The sequence below is a fragment of the Bombus pascuorum genome, chromosome 9, assembly GCF_905332965.1.
Source record: "Bombus pascuorum chromosome 9, iyBomPasc1.1, whole genome shotgun sequence".
Taxonomy (NCBI): Eukaryota; Metazoa; Arthropoda; class Insecta; order Hymenoptera; family Apidae; genus Bombus; species Bombus pascuorum.
The window spans coordinates 5426794-5443760 of record NC_083496.1 but is presented as its reverse complement, the minus strand read 5'-3'; the positions used below and the strand labels follow the sequence as shown (position 1 = coordinate 5443760).

General features: G+C 51.6%; 2 protein-coding genes across 3 annotated transcripts in view; one reads left to right on the top strand and one right to left on the bottom strand.

Moving 5' to 3' along the window:
* Positions 1 to 16967, bottom strand: part of LOC132910594 (protein Wnt-6-like) — a 54290-nt gene that overhangs the window by 32864 nt on the left and 4459 nt on the right. The gene's annotated exons all lie outside the window — the stretch shown is intronic.
* On the top strand, positions 2807 to 15823 carry LOC132910262 (protein Wnt-10a). Its single transcript, XM_060965804.1, has 4 exons — positions 2807 to 5911; positions 9288 to 9541; positions 13386 to 13669; positions 14315 to 15823. The coding sequence occupies exons 1-4, from the start codon at positions 5805 to 5807 to the stop codon at positions 14870 to 14872; spliced, it is 1203 nt and encodes a 400-aa protein (XP_060821787.1). The 5' UTR covers positions 2807 to 5804; the 3' UTR covers positions 14873 to 15823.

The following is a 16967-nucleotide window of genomic DNA, read 5'->3' as shown; positions in this document are numbered from 1 at the left end:
CTATGGAACGTGGGTGTTGCGCTCACTTGACGCACCGTTCTACGACATAATACTTAATGACGGGGCCGGTCGAGCATCCAGTAAATTCGTCCTCGGATGCGTTCGTCAAAGCGCACAATGTTCGTCCTTAAACGCAATAGGAAGTAGGGCGTTCAGACGAGTTCGACTTTCCTTCTACCGTGTTCCTTTTCGACCTGCCTTCTCTCTCTTTCTCTCTCTTCCTCTCTCTCTCTCTCTGTCCCTCCCCGTTCTTATTCTTCTTCCCTTTTTAATATCGCTTCCATAAATGTATCGCGTTACCTTTACAAACCTACGCTCGAATCATTGTCGTGGTTGTTCGACAAACACGCATTCTTTCGGCCGAGAAAAATAGCTGGTTAATTATATCATAGTTATTGTAAAGCAGGCTGCGAAGGGTACAATGCAACCCCCGAGAAGCTTTCGGCGTTCACCCGGCAGGAATGCATATTATTAAAACATTCCGGACAGTTCTCTGTCTCGGCTCCCACAGCTTCCACCGTTTCCATGGTGAGCGGATCGCTGGAATTGCTAGGCTTCTCTCGCGCCGACACGGCGTATCTTTTAATCGGGACCGGCTACGCTCTCGTTTCGAACCGATCCATAGCGAACAATGAACGCGCCGTTTATAGTTGGCGCGATCGTCGGCTCGTGATGGCAAAACGATAAGTCGCGCGGCTTTCTCCGCGCTTCTCGTTAGGGATTTCTCGCTCGGTTAACCGATCGACGTCTCAATCAATCGAGAATCGAAAAAGACCTGGGCCTCGTCTCGTCTCGTGGAAACGAGTCGTGACACGCCGTGCGGGAATCGATCGATTATCACGCTCGAAACGTGATCGTTTTTCTGGCACGAAAAGCGAAGCGAAACGCGTCTCTGACGAATCAGCCGGACCGCGTTTGTAAAATCGGTCGAAAGGGGCGGGGGGGGGGGAAACTAATTACAACAGAGAGGAGGTCGACCAGTTGAACTAGACGCGCGAGACTGTTGAGAAAGAAAGCGAGATAAGTACGTGATACCCTTCGCGGTGACAGATAATTCGTTTATCGGGATTTTCATACCTCCAAGGGGTTGACACGAGCGAGAGCGTGACACGCGAACGACGCTCGACCAGACGTCGGTAGTTTTCTTTCCGTCAACGTTACGCTCGAATCGCAGTACCCAACGTACGTGAAATCAAATACGACGGAACTCATAAATAGACGCGTTCTTGCGCAAAGCGGAGCAACGAGAGAACCGAGTTAAATAGAGGGGAAAAAACAGAAGAAAAAGAAAGGGCAAGGAAGAACGCGAGGCAGAGAGAGAGAGAGAGAGAAAGTGAGAGAGGGTTTGTACCCCTTTTTGAACGCCGGCCAATTAGGCTTCCGAGCAGCAGTGCACCAGGGCGCATTGCACGGCGATAGGATGATCGAGTGGTTCGATGGTATCGCTGCTCGCGTGCCAAGATCATGGTCAGGACACTCGATAGTCCGATAAGTAATGCACCCAGATAGGATGACAGAGGGTACACGTTGAAAAGGAGAGGGAGAACGATTCAAGAAGAAAGAGAGAAGCCAGCGAAAGCGGAGGAACGGAGAAGGAGGAGAAACTCCTCTGGAAGCACGAACGATCTTATCGCAGTGAGGTACCTGGCTCGGCAATGAGCGTCCACTACCAAACGAATGGAACGTGGTCGTTGGCTCTTGCGTGCAAGAATAAAAAAAATCGGATCGCGCATCGGCCCGCGTGCCCCGACAAACACTTTTTAACGATATCGCTCGCGGAGAAGCGCGCCACTGCCTCGACTACGAAATTCATTTACTCGGAGAACGTCGAGTTGCCCTCGAGCGAACGAGGCATTCGAGACGGACTTTCCTTTTCCCTCGACTACGATTCCGATTCCCCCAAGATCGAACGAGACGTCCGATCTCCGCCGTGGTTTTTAACTCGCTACGACTAAAGATTATCGTGGCGCGCGGAATCGCGCGAGTTTCGTTGAATCACCGTTATCTTCTTGGGCGGACGAATGACGAGCGAACAAACGACAGAGTACCGTACGAGATAAAACAGGAAAACCGATACGATAGTGAGAGAGGTTCACGCTCGCCAGACGTTTCTCGTTTCTCGTTCGATCGCGAAGCGGCGCGTTCCCGTTTATCGCGGAGGAACATGAATTCTAATTAGACAGAGGTAAATCGCGGCACGAGCATCGTCAAACGAGTTCCATGCGTTTCGATCCGCGTTTCTGGCGATCCTCTGGAGACCCCGACCGAGTACGCTTTGATTCAGGATGTCGTTTGATCTTCGACCACGTGGCACGTTGGGGTAACTATGCCGGAGCAACGTGAACGGGGTCGTTGCGACTAATTGCCAGCTCAGCGACCACGTCCGTGAAATCTGCTCTTCGACTGACACGATCGAACCGAAGGAACGATAGAGGAAAAAGGACAAAGGACTGGTCAAAGGTGGAACGAAGGGGAACGGAAACGTGGATCCAAGGGGGAGTCGAGAGTTCCCTCGCTTCATCCCTTGTAATCGCGAAACCGAGACGGATGTTCGTTCGTCGATCGTTCTATCGAAAGCTTGGCTAATTGGCTGCGAACGATTGCCTGCGAACGAAGAAGAGACGCGATGGCCAGCCGAGCCGGTAAAAGTAGGTGAAACGTAGGAGTCCGCGAGTCGTTAATTTCCTTTCATTTGGATACGGGGTGCACGGACGATGCACGAGCGGATTTCGCTTCCGTCGAGGAAGTAACTAGAAGTGTTTTAGCGACGAAGAAACGGCGCAACCCCTGCGCGCGATTCAGCGGAATGTGCGCGCGCGTAACAGAATTGCACGGAAACGAGCGAAGAACGGGAGGGAAACAAACGGCAGGGTTGAGTAGGCGGAAAGCGGAGTCGGGGAACGAGATAAACCTCAATTATGCCGATTGAGCATCCTCCAAGGGATGCCAGGTAGGGGAAGTTCGCTCCTCCTACTTTTCCTGCCACGTGATCAAGGGCAACCTCCCTTTCTTCTTTCCTTCCTTCCTTCCTTCCGTCCTGTCTTCCGCTCTTTCTCCTTCTTCTTCCTTCCTCTTGGCAAAGGAGGAACAGAAGCGTGACGTTCGGTCGTTGGAGCGCGCGTAATTCCCAACGAACAGTTCGCAGATGAATCGTCGCAGCGGACACGGTTGTGAATCATCATCGCGAAGGAACGACTTTAACGATCGATTTCGCGAGCCAACAACGTTTCAGGGACGTGGCGGCGGTGCGAGAAAGAGAGGAAGTGGCAAGGTGTAAAACAATCGGATCGTCGACGCGAAATACCTGTTGGTCCGCGAAGAGGCGTTTTCAGGCAATCGTTCGAGAAAGAGGGAAAGAGGGCAAGAGAGAGGGCAGTGGGAGGAAGAGGAACGAAGAGAGAAGAGAGACGTAAAGAGAATCGGAGGGAAAAAGATGGTCGAAAGTGGGAGGAAAGAGAGGGAGATGCAGAAGCAGCCTACGGGCTCTCCTCCGTTTGACCATCTCATTCTATTTCTTTCTCGGGTTCTCCGTCCATCTCTGGTTCGTTCTGCGCTCCGTCTCGGTTCGTCTCTGTCGATGTCGGTCCCTCGGTCTCGCGCGTCTTTCCATCTCCGTTGGTAGTTTCACTTGCGATCGTGCGTCCTCGTCTCTCGGTTTGAATCTCAGGGTGGTGGCCGACGGTAGTGGTGGTCGTGTCTAGATGGTGGTGGTTATGGTGGGGGGGTAGTTGGTTTCTTCGTGCCTACCGCTCCCTATCTCTCCTTTCTCTCCCTATGGGAGGGCGAGGAGGGCCCCCGTAGCCGCGCACTGCGCACCGAGTTCATCATAGACAGACCGATCTCCCTGACAGCTCCTCGTCGGGCTTGAACGGAGGTGGAATCATCAGATTCTGTCCATCTCTTCTTTGGCTCGCAGTAGCGTGTCGGGATAACGAACGCAGGAACACAGGGACAACGAAAGTGCGTGGTCCTGCGTGGTCTCTTTCTCGCGGATCTTCGGCCATCGCGCTCGCTATCGCGGTCCGGTCTCGGTTTATCGAGCAGCCCTTCTCCCTCTCTTCGATCTCCAAGGTTTCACCCTTCGTTACTCCTTTCCATCGACGCTCTTCTTCCCTTCCTCTCCTTCTTCGCCGTGTTCGCGCGGACCCCACGTTTCTTTTTTTCCATCTCCTTTTTATCGCATACCGCGTCCTTCCGCTCTTTCCACCCCTTCTCGTTTCTCTTTTTCTCGGCTCCTCTCGACCTCGCCACTCTTTTTCGCGTTAATCCGCGCGCCGGTGACCGTTTCTCCGATTCCAAGCGACACCGTCGTCCAAGCAACGTTCCTTCGCCTCGGAACATACCAACGCGACGGCCGATCGTTGGACGACACGCGCGCGCTCGGTATCCTGCCCGGTATCGTGCTCGGTGCCGTGGTCGTCGTCGTCGTCGTCGTCGTCGTCGTCGTTGTCATCGTTGTCATCATCGTCGTCGTTGCCGTCGCCGCCGCCGCATAACGCGACCACGGGAAGTTTGCTATTCGACTGTTTACACGGACGAAACGATAGCCACGGTGGTACGCGCGCGAGTAAGAGAAAGAAAGAACGAACCAGACCAACGGTGGAAGAGGAAGGCAAGCCAAAGGAGGGGGATGTGTGCGTGGGAGGAGAAAGAGATCCCGGAGGGCGACTTTTCTTTTATTTGAGCTTGACACTTCGCCGTGAACGCGCGCACACACCGGAAGTACCGAACCGCCGTCGGTCTTCTTCTTTTTCTTTGGCACGTTTGCGCGTCCGGTCCACGCCTCGATAACGCCGAGCCCGAATCGAGAGATCAGACACAACGTCTCGAAGAAACGCGGATCCGCATAACAGAACTAGTACTCGACATTGTGGAGGGTGCGAGCACCACTGACAGGATGCCACGATACGTGAGAGCGAGCGCGGCGGACAAGGGTGTCGCGACGGGCGTGTTCGTCGTCGGCCGAGGATAAACGGTTCTTCGTCGTTCCTCCTTCGGATCCGGAAGTGTCCTCACGTTTCGTGGGATGTGAAATATCCACGGGACTAGATCGATCGCGGAAAAGGGAGTTACGCTAACATGTTTAATCTCGACGACGTATCGGTGTTACGTTCGCGACGATCGCAGCAGCAGTGTCAGTGAAGTACGAGAACGAGAACTCGCCGAAGTAACTCGAAAGACGAAACAGACAAGGTATTTTCGTGTTTCGATCGATACCAACAGTATTTTTTCTCCAAAGACAAGAAAGAAGAAGCAACGACGTTCGTAGACCAAAGGTGATCGACTATCGTACCTCGAGAATCGGCGAAAACTACTTCCGGTAGCGGAGAAACCAAGGAACGGGAAAGAGAGGAGAAGGAAAAGAAAGGACGAAGAGAACGGGGTGAAAATCTACGGTGGTCGGTCGACGAACCGTTCGATCGTCATCGAGGATATTGTCCCGGGGTAGTTTTCGGAGCGACCCCTCGAAGCGGCGAAGCTGGAAGCTCTCGAATCGTACGGAACGTCAAAGCAGAAGCGCCGGTGCCCGGGGCGAGGAGGAGTCCTCGACGCGTGCCAGGCTGCTGATCACAGGCACCGCGCCAGAGACGGGAGACGAAGAGTAGGAGAGGGATTCGAAAAAAAAAAACCGTACAGAAACAGAGGAAAAGAAAGAAAGAGAGACGGCATCGTCGTCTCTCGAGCGAGGGGTTCTTCCGTTCGGGTGCTAGGGGTGTGCAGCCTTGGACGAGGGGTCGCACTCGACTCTTTTAAAGTGGGCAAACCGCGCAAAGAATAAGAGACGTCCTCGGGGCGATGACAGGATGCCTCCTTCTCGATCAGGACGCGTCTACGAAGGACCACCGTCTAGGATCGCCGTTAGAATCGGACCCACCATTGCCCTGTTGCTGATTCTCTTCGAGAATCGTCGGTAAGTGAAGCCTGCGCCGAAATTCGTCCCCTTTATCTTATCCTGCTTGATTTGTTATTATAATCATCGTACCGCGTGTTCGACTCGCGAACAAGATCATTTCCGTTCGATATCTTGTATCGTCCCGTCGAGGTTTCAGCTTCGATCGAGAATATTTATTTATTTTAGACCGGGCCACGGTCATCGTATACCGCATACCGCAGCAAGATAAATTGGACGTTGAACACAGATGCGAATCTGTCTTTGATCTCGCGAAACTCATCCGTTGCCCTTGCCTCTCCTACGCGATACACGATAGAGTCATCGCTGTGAATCGTATTTACTTTGAGAACAAAAGAGGTGTGAAACGACAAAAGTAAGTGCTGCGAGATGTCGAAGAGAAGTAAAAAAAAGAACGGAGGGATAAAGGAGACGATAATTCGAGACGGTCGCGTACGATCGGTCGGTAAGAATCGACAAACCCGGTGGCAACGCGACTCCGATTTCATCCTCCTGTTCGTTCTCTTCGCTCTTCTTCTCTTTCCATCTCTTACAGAAAAAATCTGTCAATAGAGACGCTTCGTCTCGACGGCGGTCGCATCGATGGTTCGGAGCAGAGTACAATGACGGAGTGCAAATAGGCCCTTTCAAGCAGCTCCGTGCCACGAACAACGAACGATCCCGCTGCGATCTTCATTATACCTCTTCGATACTGGCTGGCACTGTGTCGAACGCCTTGCACGCTCTAATCGAATCTTTCTTTGGCCAAAGGGGCGCTCGGTGGTCGGTTCGTTTCGCGTGACCAACATCCTTTAAACGAACAGCGAAGGAAATCGGCCATTTTCCGGAACGCGGAGTTAAACGCAGAGGATAGTTCCAGGAATCGCGATAAATTCCTTCGCCGGTTACTTCCAAGAATACGATTCGCTCTTGTCCTCGGTACACGAAACGACAAACATTCTCCACTATCTGTGACAATGTTGTGTCTTTGAGATAGAAGTGCCTACAGGCGTAGGTACGGCGCGGTCCGACCACTACGAAGCGTCCGGCGTACTCTCCTTCGTGCCCACGCGGCTTCTCGTAAATAATTACAAACAGCATCCGGGAACAAGGCCGTACGTGCACCGACACGCTGCTCGCATGCACGCGCGTAGATATAGGTACGCGTGCGCTTCGACGTATTTACGGAACGGCATTGAATTACGGCATCGCGAATAATTCCCGTGATGTAATGCCCGATAAACCAGTTTGCGCGACACGGCCGCTTAACACTCAATCGCTGTTACACCAATTTCCCTCGACACCGTATAGAATACGTCTCCACCTCGTCCCTTTCGTCCATTCAGTCTGCATCCTCTCGACGCACTTTCGCCGTCTTTCGCCGATGTCGCTTCGACGCGGCTTCCGAACCGGCGATCGACCGAAAACATCGGGACGCGATACGACCAACCGGTGGAAGCGACCCATTCGCTTCGCGCGAAAATAAGACAAGCAAAGCGATTCGATATCTACCGCAGGAATTCTCGCGAGTCACTCGTAACGAGTTCTCTCTCCGCGGGTATACCTCCATTAAACGCGAAATTCCGTTCCGTGATTCTCTCTCCATGCCCCTCTCGCTCTTTCTCTCGTCCGTTTCCTTGCAAACAAGTTAAATAAAACACGTGCATCACCGACGCCATCTTGGATTCTTCGGCGACCCCTTGGATCATTGCAAAAATGCAGGACGCGCTCTCGCGTCTTCGACCTTTGATTTGCTCGACGATTTCCCACGAGTTCGGAGAACACGATCCAAAGATATGAACCGAGGGAGATCAGCCTCTCTCTCTCCCTTATTACATATTTCCTCGATACGTACGCGCCTACCATACGTACGATACGTACGCTGCGAGCCGAAAGATAAAAGTCCAAGGTCCTATTTGTTTTCCCGTGCGACGACACGGGCGAAAAAGAGGAAGGGTAAAAATGAGAAACAACAAAGGCGTAATGGAGAGGAAAGGTAACGGGAGGAATCCCTGGACTCGGTCAGACTGGCACAGGTACGCGATGTCTTTGGTAATTTGTTTCGAGAAGTAAAGATCATTAATCTGCTTTCGGTAGATCATCAATAGCGCGAAAGATAACAGCGATGCAACGGTGTATCGGTAATGGGAGCCCTCAATAACCTCTGCGACCCTAAAATCTCGGTCTTCCTCCACCGTCCTTTCCCACACTACGTAGAAACCGAGCTGCCAGGACCTTCTCCTCGCCACCGACAACACACCACCACCACAGCCACCATCCTCTGGATACGTTCTTCCTTTTTCTTTTGTCCACCGAGATCCCTTTATACCTCTCTTTTCTCTCTTTTCTCTCTTTTCCACGTTCGCGCGGGTGCTATACACAGCTTTTACTTTAGGAGAAGCTCGTCGACTAATTTGTACCCGCAGATAACCGACCCACCGAGAATCTTGCACCCGTCCGTGACATCCTTCCAGACTCCGAAAGTCGCCGAAAATCCCTCCGCAAAAAAATTGACCACATCGACCGGTCACCAACGAATAAACCGACTACACGACGTACAGCTAAATCTCTTCTTCCGTCGCTGCAACGGGACGCGTTACCGTCCTCGTTCCTCGTTCCTCGTCGAACCAACATTCGACGAAACGTCGCGCCATTCTCCATCGACTTTGTGCGTTCCAAAGTACTCGCGATACTTTCCATTTGGTCGCATTTCACGTGGAAATTAATTAACATCGGGTATTTGGTAACGCCAAACACCGCTAGATAGAAGCTAACGGTTAAGATAAGGCTTTAAGAGCTCTTCTTCCGAGATACGAACGGCGTTATCGCGACGATGCGAAAGGACACAGAACGAATGGGGGCTGGAAAAAGGGTAGCAACCGAAACGACCGATACGAGGTAGGGATACGAACCATGAAAAAGACGAGCAGATATTCGGCTGGTTCTTTGAGAGCTATCTGCATCTTTGACCCCGGCCTCGTAAAATTGTCTAATGGAAAGCAGACGACGAGTGCTAGATGCACGCGAGTACGTATTAAAGCGCGAGCGCGGTGCAACGAACTCGGTCCGAAAGGATATCGGCGCAAAGCGGTTGTAGAATAATTTTACGTTTGGGCTACTTAAAGGCAGAGTTCGATTAATCAACGATGAATCCAAAAGCAGCCGCGTTCACGATCGGCAATTCGATAACAGAGGTGAACACGTGGTAACACAGTTGCAGAGAGCGAAACGAGGGATCGAAAGAAGATTGCGGCGTGCCATAAGTACGAGGAATGCCTTCGGCTAAATTCCCTGGAAGCAGAATCACTCAAAGGATCGTGCGCGACCGCATTCACGAAAAACCGACCATCTCCGCGCGAATTCGAATTTAATTGGTAAATTTACGTTTGATTTGCAGCGCAACCTGCTTAATGAGCAACTCCGTAGACGATTGGGTGAGCGGCGATGCCGTCGTCTGCAACGGTATACCAGGAGTGACGAAGGAGCAACGCGAGCTATGCAACAGAAATCCGGACGTGACGGTGGCTGCGATCAAAGGGCTGCAAATGGCGATAGACGAGTGTCAGCATCAGTTCATGTGGCACAGGTGGAACTGTTCGACCCTGACGCCTAGAATCCGAACACAGCAGAGCAGCGTACTCTTTCAGAGAGGTAAGAGAGAAGCGGGATCGCGAGCGCGCGCGTGATACACAACGACGAAACGTCGCACGACCTAAAAAAGTTTAAATGGCCGCGAACATAGGTGAAGCACGGTCTCTCTTACACGGAGCGGATCGAGCCTCGGAAACCGGGGAAAAGGTGAAATCTTTTACGACGTCGTTGACGTCGACGAACCGGCGTAGGCGAGAGACGGACATGCTTCCTTAAATCAGAATACGGTGTGTGTGCCTTGGTTGCGACCAGCTCCGAGAACCTGTCCCAAATCCACAAGCGGGAGCGGGAGAGGAGACCGGCCGAGACGAGAAGAAAAGAGATTGCCCCTCGACTGTCCTATTCCAGTGTGACATATAAATTCGTCGTGGCGCGTACGTGCGTCGAAAGAGGAAACATATATCGTGTCGGACGAGTGCGCGAGAGCGCGACATCGAGCGCACCTGACCTGAAAGCTTAAGATCGTCCACAGCCACGATCTCGGTGCCCGCCACGTCTGTCTTCTCGTTATCTGTCTCCGTGGATCGGTACACCTTTTTTTGCTCACCGGTCAACAAAAGGTGTCGATTCCACAACTTTTTCCGGAGTTATTTCAAACGACGCGACGACTCGAGACGCGTGTCGACTCGCGCTCGCTCTCCAAATTTCAAAGTTTCGACGAAAGAAAGTGGACGCGAAGCAAGTGCTCTTCCGATCGTTGGTCGACTTGCGGGCCAATTTTCGAGGAAAGACCGAAGGAGGTCGATCGTCGTTCGAGTTCGACTTCGAAGTCAGAGGGCAGCAGCTTCCGAGAAACGGCCCGTACTTCGCCATTACCAACGGTTCCAGCTTTTTAAGAAACGACATCGGTGGCCAGGTGAGGGTCCGCGGTCGTTCGAGAAATCCACCGTGTCAAATTCGTGCTGGCTACGTATCTCGAAGAGAACGCGCGTCGTTAAATCTCTCGGACACGGTCCTCTCGTTGCTTCTTCTTTCATCGTCTCGACTCCAGCTCGCCCCGTTGCCTCTCTCTTCGCCTCCTCTCTCTCTCGTCCTGTCCTTCGGCACGTCTCACTTTTGCCACGTATTCGTTAAACCCCGGCAAAACGACTTAATGTATTATGAAATGTACACGAAACGGTCCTCTTCTTTCTCCTCTTCTTCCGTCCCAGAGGCCTTCTTCTGAGCCAGAGGCCCACACAAGGCGCGCTACGCACCGTTCGCTTGCTCGCCAGAAACAGCAACGTTATTTACAATCCGAAATACGGCAGGATCGTCTCGAAACGAGGTCTAAATTTGATCAATCTCTTCGACGAAATTTCGTTTCTTCGACCGAGACATTTAACAAATTTTTACGATTCGGCTGGCTATAGCGAAAATGTAAAGTTCTCGCCTGCCCCGAGCCTATAATCGAGCATAAAAAGCTACGGATCGTTGATATTAAGGTCAAAAGGATACGAGTCGAGAGTTGGTAACCGAAGGGTTAAGACAAGCGTTAAAGTTGAAACGACGCGACGAAGAAGAAGGCACACGCTCCCGTAAACATTACCGAGTGCGCGTACCAGCTACGCTATCTATTGAGTTATCTAAACAGTGATTTGGGCTTGACACAGGGTAGCAGGGTAAGGCCTGTGCGCCATCCGTCACCGCGTGCCTGCGTCAAGAGCCGAAGAGTAAAGAGGCAGCGTGGCCCTCTGTTGTGCACCTCAGCCTCGTTCTCTTCTTCCTTCCACCTCGGCTTCTCCACTGTCCGACACAAGAGACGTACAACTCCCCGTGGAGGATTTATTACGAGTCCCCTGTGCTCCTCTTACCACCGAACAGCACAAGCAGAAGCAACAGCAACGGCAGTTACAGTAGCTGCAGCCCTCCAACAGTTATCTGCATTATAAAACAGTTGCTGCCAATAGCCGTATAAAGCGCAAGCTTTCAGCCACCCCTCCCACCGTGAGTCCATATAAAGAGCTGTTTTCGTTCTCTTTCGACTGGAAAGCCGGTCCTCGCCGGACGAAGAAGGTTATCATCCTTCGAAACGGAGAACGTGATATCCGCCGCTGCGGCAGAATTCGACCGGGGGCCCCTCGATCGTTCTTCGTCGTCAACGTTTCTATCGGAACAACGATCTGGAAAAAAGTCTGCTCGTCGCGTCGTATGCTCGATACTTTGCCTCGGTGTCGACTCTTTAACGTCGCCAGGTTTCGTACGGTCGACGAAGGGCGACGTAATCGAGCACCGGCTGTCCGATCTCGTTCACCGAAACGGATCCGTCCTGTCGGTCGATCGGTCCGTCCACGAATCCGTCGTTCGAAGACGATGCCGCGCCGCGCCGCGCCGCAACATCTTTCGAGGTAAAAGGAGACATTCGGAGAACGTCGAACGAAATCACGACGCAAAGTTTCTCCACTCGTACGATGGTCCCGATGAAACGATCGCTCGTGGACGCGACGCGATCCGATACGACGCGATGCAGGCGAAATTAGAGAGAACCGTTGAAAATCGCGTGGAACTGGACGCGCAGTTTGTTGGCCGGGCCTTGACGCGAGTCGCGTTCGGAACCTGGTCTCGAAACGGAACGGACAAAAGGGCAGCTTGTCGAAGGGGGACGACGTAACGACAGCGCAGTGGCTCATCGGGTGTCGAGAACGAATACCACAAATCCTTTCGAATGTGCCTTTAGCGCGTCTCCCCGGTATCTCGTTCTCATGAATACTGCAAATACCGCCCGGTATTCGCGGATTGGAGTAGCTCTTTCTGGGCCTAAGAGGTGGGGTAGAGTAATGTGTGGGCATTGTCGAACAGTCGAGGAGAAAGGGACAGTTTCGACCGCGTATTCCATACCCACCGGCAGTCGTGTGTCGTATCGTTTGTAAGTTGACAGCCACCATTGCGGTTTGACGATCGGCCATCCGTCAATCCGACTCCAGCGACGCTTCGGAGACGAGAGGCCTTGGAGGCAGCGAAGAAAAAGTGCGTTTAACGTCGCATTACTTATCGAACTGGCCCAACCTAAACCTTTTATTCGTCGATGGACGAATTTCCAAATTCTACCAGCAAGCATCGATCGAAATCCATCTTCGGGATCCTTTCCTCTCTGGTCGAGTTTCGACTTTGCTCGATTTCGTTCGATCTCGTCGATGATCCAGCATGTGCGCCAAGCACTAGAAGCTAAAGCAAACGATCGAAGATCGTTCGACTTTGCAGCGAGATCGAACGATAGCCGAAAGACGAACGTAAAATTGGCGTAAAACATCGAGAGATGGAGCGGAGGTCGAGGTGATCGCAGTCAGAGTTTGGCATTGCGTCTTCGGGAACCCCAGCGTGAGATCGTTTATACATGCAGTCAATGAATGCCCGCCGGCCGCCGCTGCTGATGGCCACGCTTTGTTTTGACGGACGGCTGAATAATCTACCTCTGAACTTCGTCTGATGGCTGTCTGTCGGCCGATCCGTCCAACGATCCGTCGAACTCGCTACCGAAGCTCCTTCTACGGAAGCTCGGCTCCACGGTGTCCCGCTGGTTCGCGTTCTCATTGCTCACGGTAGAAGCGACGAACGTGATCGCCGCTGTCGCGTTGCGTATATTACTCTCGTCCGTAGACCGGCGTCACCGTGGACAAGCGGCAATTTGCTAACCGGTCCGCGTGTCTCTCGATCGCGTTCCTCTTCGTTTCCATCGTACACGAAAACCACCGTTCGATATCGAAGGAACGTACGCATTAGGAGAAGGATGATCGATAGTGACTTTAAGCTTCGAGCGATCATTTCTAATCACGTTGACCTGATCTTAATTGACAACCGTGATCGCGTCGATACATTACCGACGCGCAAAAGGGAGCATCGAATGAAAAAAGATTGTTGGTTGCAGGTTACAGGGAAACCGCGTTCGCGTTTGCAATTTCCGCAGCTGGGGTGGCGCACAGCGTGGCCCGCGCGTGCAGCATGGGACGGTTGCTCTCCTGCGGATGCGACCCGTCGAGCTACAAGGGTAAGCCGCCTGCCAAGGCCAGGGGCACCCAATGGAAGTGGGGCGGCTGCTCTCACAACCTCGACTACGGCATGGAGTTCTCGAGACAGTTCCTAGATACGCGCGAGAGGGCCGGGGATATACAGTCGATGGTCAATCTCCACAACAATCAAGCTGGCCGCTTGGTAAGCCGTTTGATTAATCTTCCCTTTCATTCTCCCTCTCTGTCCTCTGTCATTCGTCTTCCTTCTGCCGGAGTCTTGCTCTCTCGCGATAAATATTTCATTCCGTGACAATATACTTCTTCTCCCGGTATTTTTGTTCGTTCCATCAGGTTCCGCTGATTCTTCGCGTTTTAACGGTGATTCTTGCCTGCTGGTGCTAGAGCAACGCGAAAAGAAAGAAAACGAAGCGGGAAAGGAACGAGAGAGGGAAAAAGAAAGCGATGAATAGGGGTGGAGAGGAGGGGTAGGAGTACAGCCCAGTCCGTTCCTCTCCACTATGCACCTCTCCACGCTCGGTCTCGCCTCGACGTTATTAAGACGAAGCCCGGGGCTGGACCACCCAGTCGTAGACTCATTAACTGTTTTGTACGCGACACCTCTTTGTTTAAAAGAAATTGCCCCCCTTTCTCTTCAGCCGCTGTTCATGCGACTCTTGGCCATTCCTCGCGCACTCGCTACACCGAACCGCGTTCCGTAACCGTTCGTCGACAGACGCGACGTACCTTTTTTCCTTCGGTTCTCGTGATCGTCGTTTAATTCGTCGAGCTTTGCCTCCTCCCTTTCCCCTATTATTCGATCACGACACGGCAATCGGTCAAATTTCAGGCGGTGGCGAGCAATATGCAAGTGCGCTGTAAATGCCACGGTATGTCTGGTTCCTGCGAGCTCAAGACCTGCTGGAAAGTGGCGCCGGACTTCCGAATAGTCGGCAAAACGCTCAAGGATCGCTTTCGAAACGCCGTATTAGTCGCGCAGAGCAACGACTTAGGAAGCGTGACCTCTTTGACCAGAGTGAGAGGATCGCGAAGGAGGAGGCCGGATCGCCAGAGGCAGAGGAAACATCGCGGAGGATCGGGCGGCGGCGGCGGAAATGGAGCAGGACGTAAAAGAAGACCGCGAGATCTAGCCAAGCAGCTATTTTACTACCAAAAGTCTCCAAACTTTTGCGAGAGAGATCCAAGCGCGGACATCCCAGGCACCGCAGGTCGGACCTGCAACAAGACCAGTTCCGGTGGAGACGGATGCAGCAGCCTGTGTTGCGGCAGAGGTTACAACGTCGTGAGACAACGACGCGTCGAAAAATGCAGATGCAAGTTTCACTGGTGTTGCTTCGTGCAATGTCAGAACTGTACCGTCGAGGAATGGATCACGGTTTGCAAGTGAACGAACGTTGGCATTTACCTTGCTCTATCGATGATCGAAACTTGGACCGGATCAAACTACCAACGGATTTAATTCCGGATTCAATGTTATCGCAACTTTGATTGTCGTCTCGTCGTTAAAAATCTCTCTGTTTCTTTGTAGCAGACACCGAAGAGAACGGATTTACGAGTTGATTCGCTTTTGAGACGCGATTTCAAGTCAAACGTAAAAACGCGACTCGCGATCCAGAACGGCCGCGATACGAAGATCAGCCGTAACAGACCAATTCGACACCGATTCGGTGACTGTACTTTATTCACGCTTAGTATACTATCGAGACGAGTCGCTTTAACGCCAAGAATTACGTCGGAGTGTTCGTGGTAAAGACAACGGAATAATTGTTCTTAATCGCGCGAAAAATGTAATTTAATCGGTAGATTAAGCGGGCCAATAATTTATTTATAACGTTGCCTCTATTTAATTAGTAGATAATTTGAATATCCACAGCAACTGTAACACCTCCGTCACAGTATTATTAGAAGAAGCAATGTGCGTGTGTAAGATTTGGAATGGATGCGATTGTATACAATTTAATAATGCGCGTACAATAAAGAGTTCCTTTGACCGATAATCGGCCTATTTGTTCCTTTCTTGCGAACGCAACTCGACAGCGAGAAAATCCCACCGATTACCCACCAGTCCTTACACAGAAATCGTTCGAAAACGTAACGTAACCCTTTCGGACTGATTTACAGATGACCGAAGCCTTTTCGATACTTTTATTCTTTGCTCCGATAGATTCGTTCGACCTTCTTTTCCATCGATCGAACGAACGATAAATTGTCCCGTGTTAAAACCTTGGAAAAATCTGTGCCAATCCCACTTACATGCCAAGCGAAAAGACCGTTTCAACGACGTTGCGAAACATCACAGACGTACGCTCTCTCGATATCGTCTATCTCTCGACTTTCGTTTTCGATTCGTCCCGAATCGCGTGTGATCGCATCGGTAGCTTTGGCTTTTTCGTTTTCAGCCACGAGATTCAAAGGGAGCCACTCTCCTCGCCTTTACGCCGACATCGGCCGCGAATTATCTTTCGCGGTCGCGAATATCGAGCACCCACTCGAACTGAATCGCACAAAGCTGGAATTCAGCAATGGCAAATTAGGTTCTCGAGTCTATACCCAATGACAGTGACTAGGATTCCGATTAGATTAGCACCGAAATCGGACGAGGCTTTTCGTAATCGTATTTCACGCGGGTCGCTGCTCTCCTCAACATCGATAGCCGATAATCCAAAGCACTCGTCGTTATAAGTTTAAACAACCTCTCGATCGATCGATAACTTCCATTGCGACGCGATCAGACGATGGGAACAGACGGTGGAACGTGATTTTCTCGATAATTACGTGAACAAAAAGAAATCTCGAGAAACAGTTTGATCGAGATTAGCGTTTGGTTTGCACTCGCGACGAAACCCACGCGAGAGCCTTGCAAGGAGATGCGTCACGTCGCGTTGCATCGCGCCATGGCATGACACGTACTCGCATTAACCGCGGCTCCCTTTGACAACTACGTCAGCTAGGACGACCCTGAAGAAGCCACGATAAAGCGCATTAATTTATCGCGCGACCCTCGGCAGATCTTTTTCAAGGCGCATCGATTCAACCAACGAGATTAGAAGCGGGAGAACGACGCGACATTTTTTGCCAGTAGATACCTGTACCTTGACAATTATTCTCGTGCCCTTGCACTTTGTAATTCGCGGCACGTTTCCTACTGCCGAGTGCGAAACAACAACGATTGTCTACGCGAATCTTCGTAAACAGCGATCGTTCTAGGACGTTCCTCCCTTTTTTATCTTATTCGATCTATTGCTCCCTGATATTGGCGAAAGGGAGAACGAAACTTTCGACGAGACTCGTGGATAATGTGAAAACAACGGTAAAATCGGTAAAAACGGTAAAAAATATGCACTTGATTAACAAAAGAAAAAACTATGAATACTTCCTCGAAAGGAAGCAACAAGGGAGAAAAAGAGAGAGAGAAAGAGTGAGTCGGAGCTGGACGACGATCTCGCATACGAAATCAATGAGCTAACAGGCTTGCGAGTTAG

Bases quoted from the DNA above. Each gene is read 5' to 3' on its own strand.
- LOC132910262 (XM_060965804.1), top strand. From the start codon at position 5,805: ATGCCTCCTTCTCGATCAGGACGCGTCTACGAAGGACCACCGTCTAGG. The intron at 5,912-9,287 runs GTAAGTGAAGCC...TTTGATTTGCAG, and splicing joins ATTCTCTTCGAGAATCGTCG to CGCAACCTGCTTAATGAGCA. The intron at 13,670-14,314 runs GTAAGCCGTTTG...GTCAAATTTCAG, and splicing joins ACAATCAAGCTGGCCGCTTG to GCGGTGGCGAGCAATATGCA.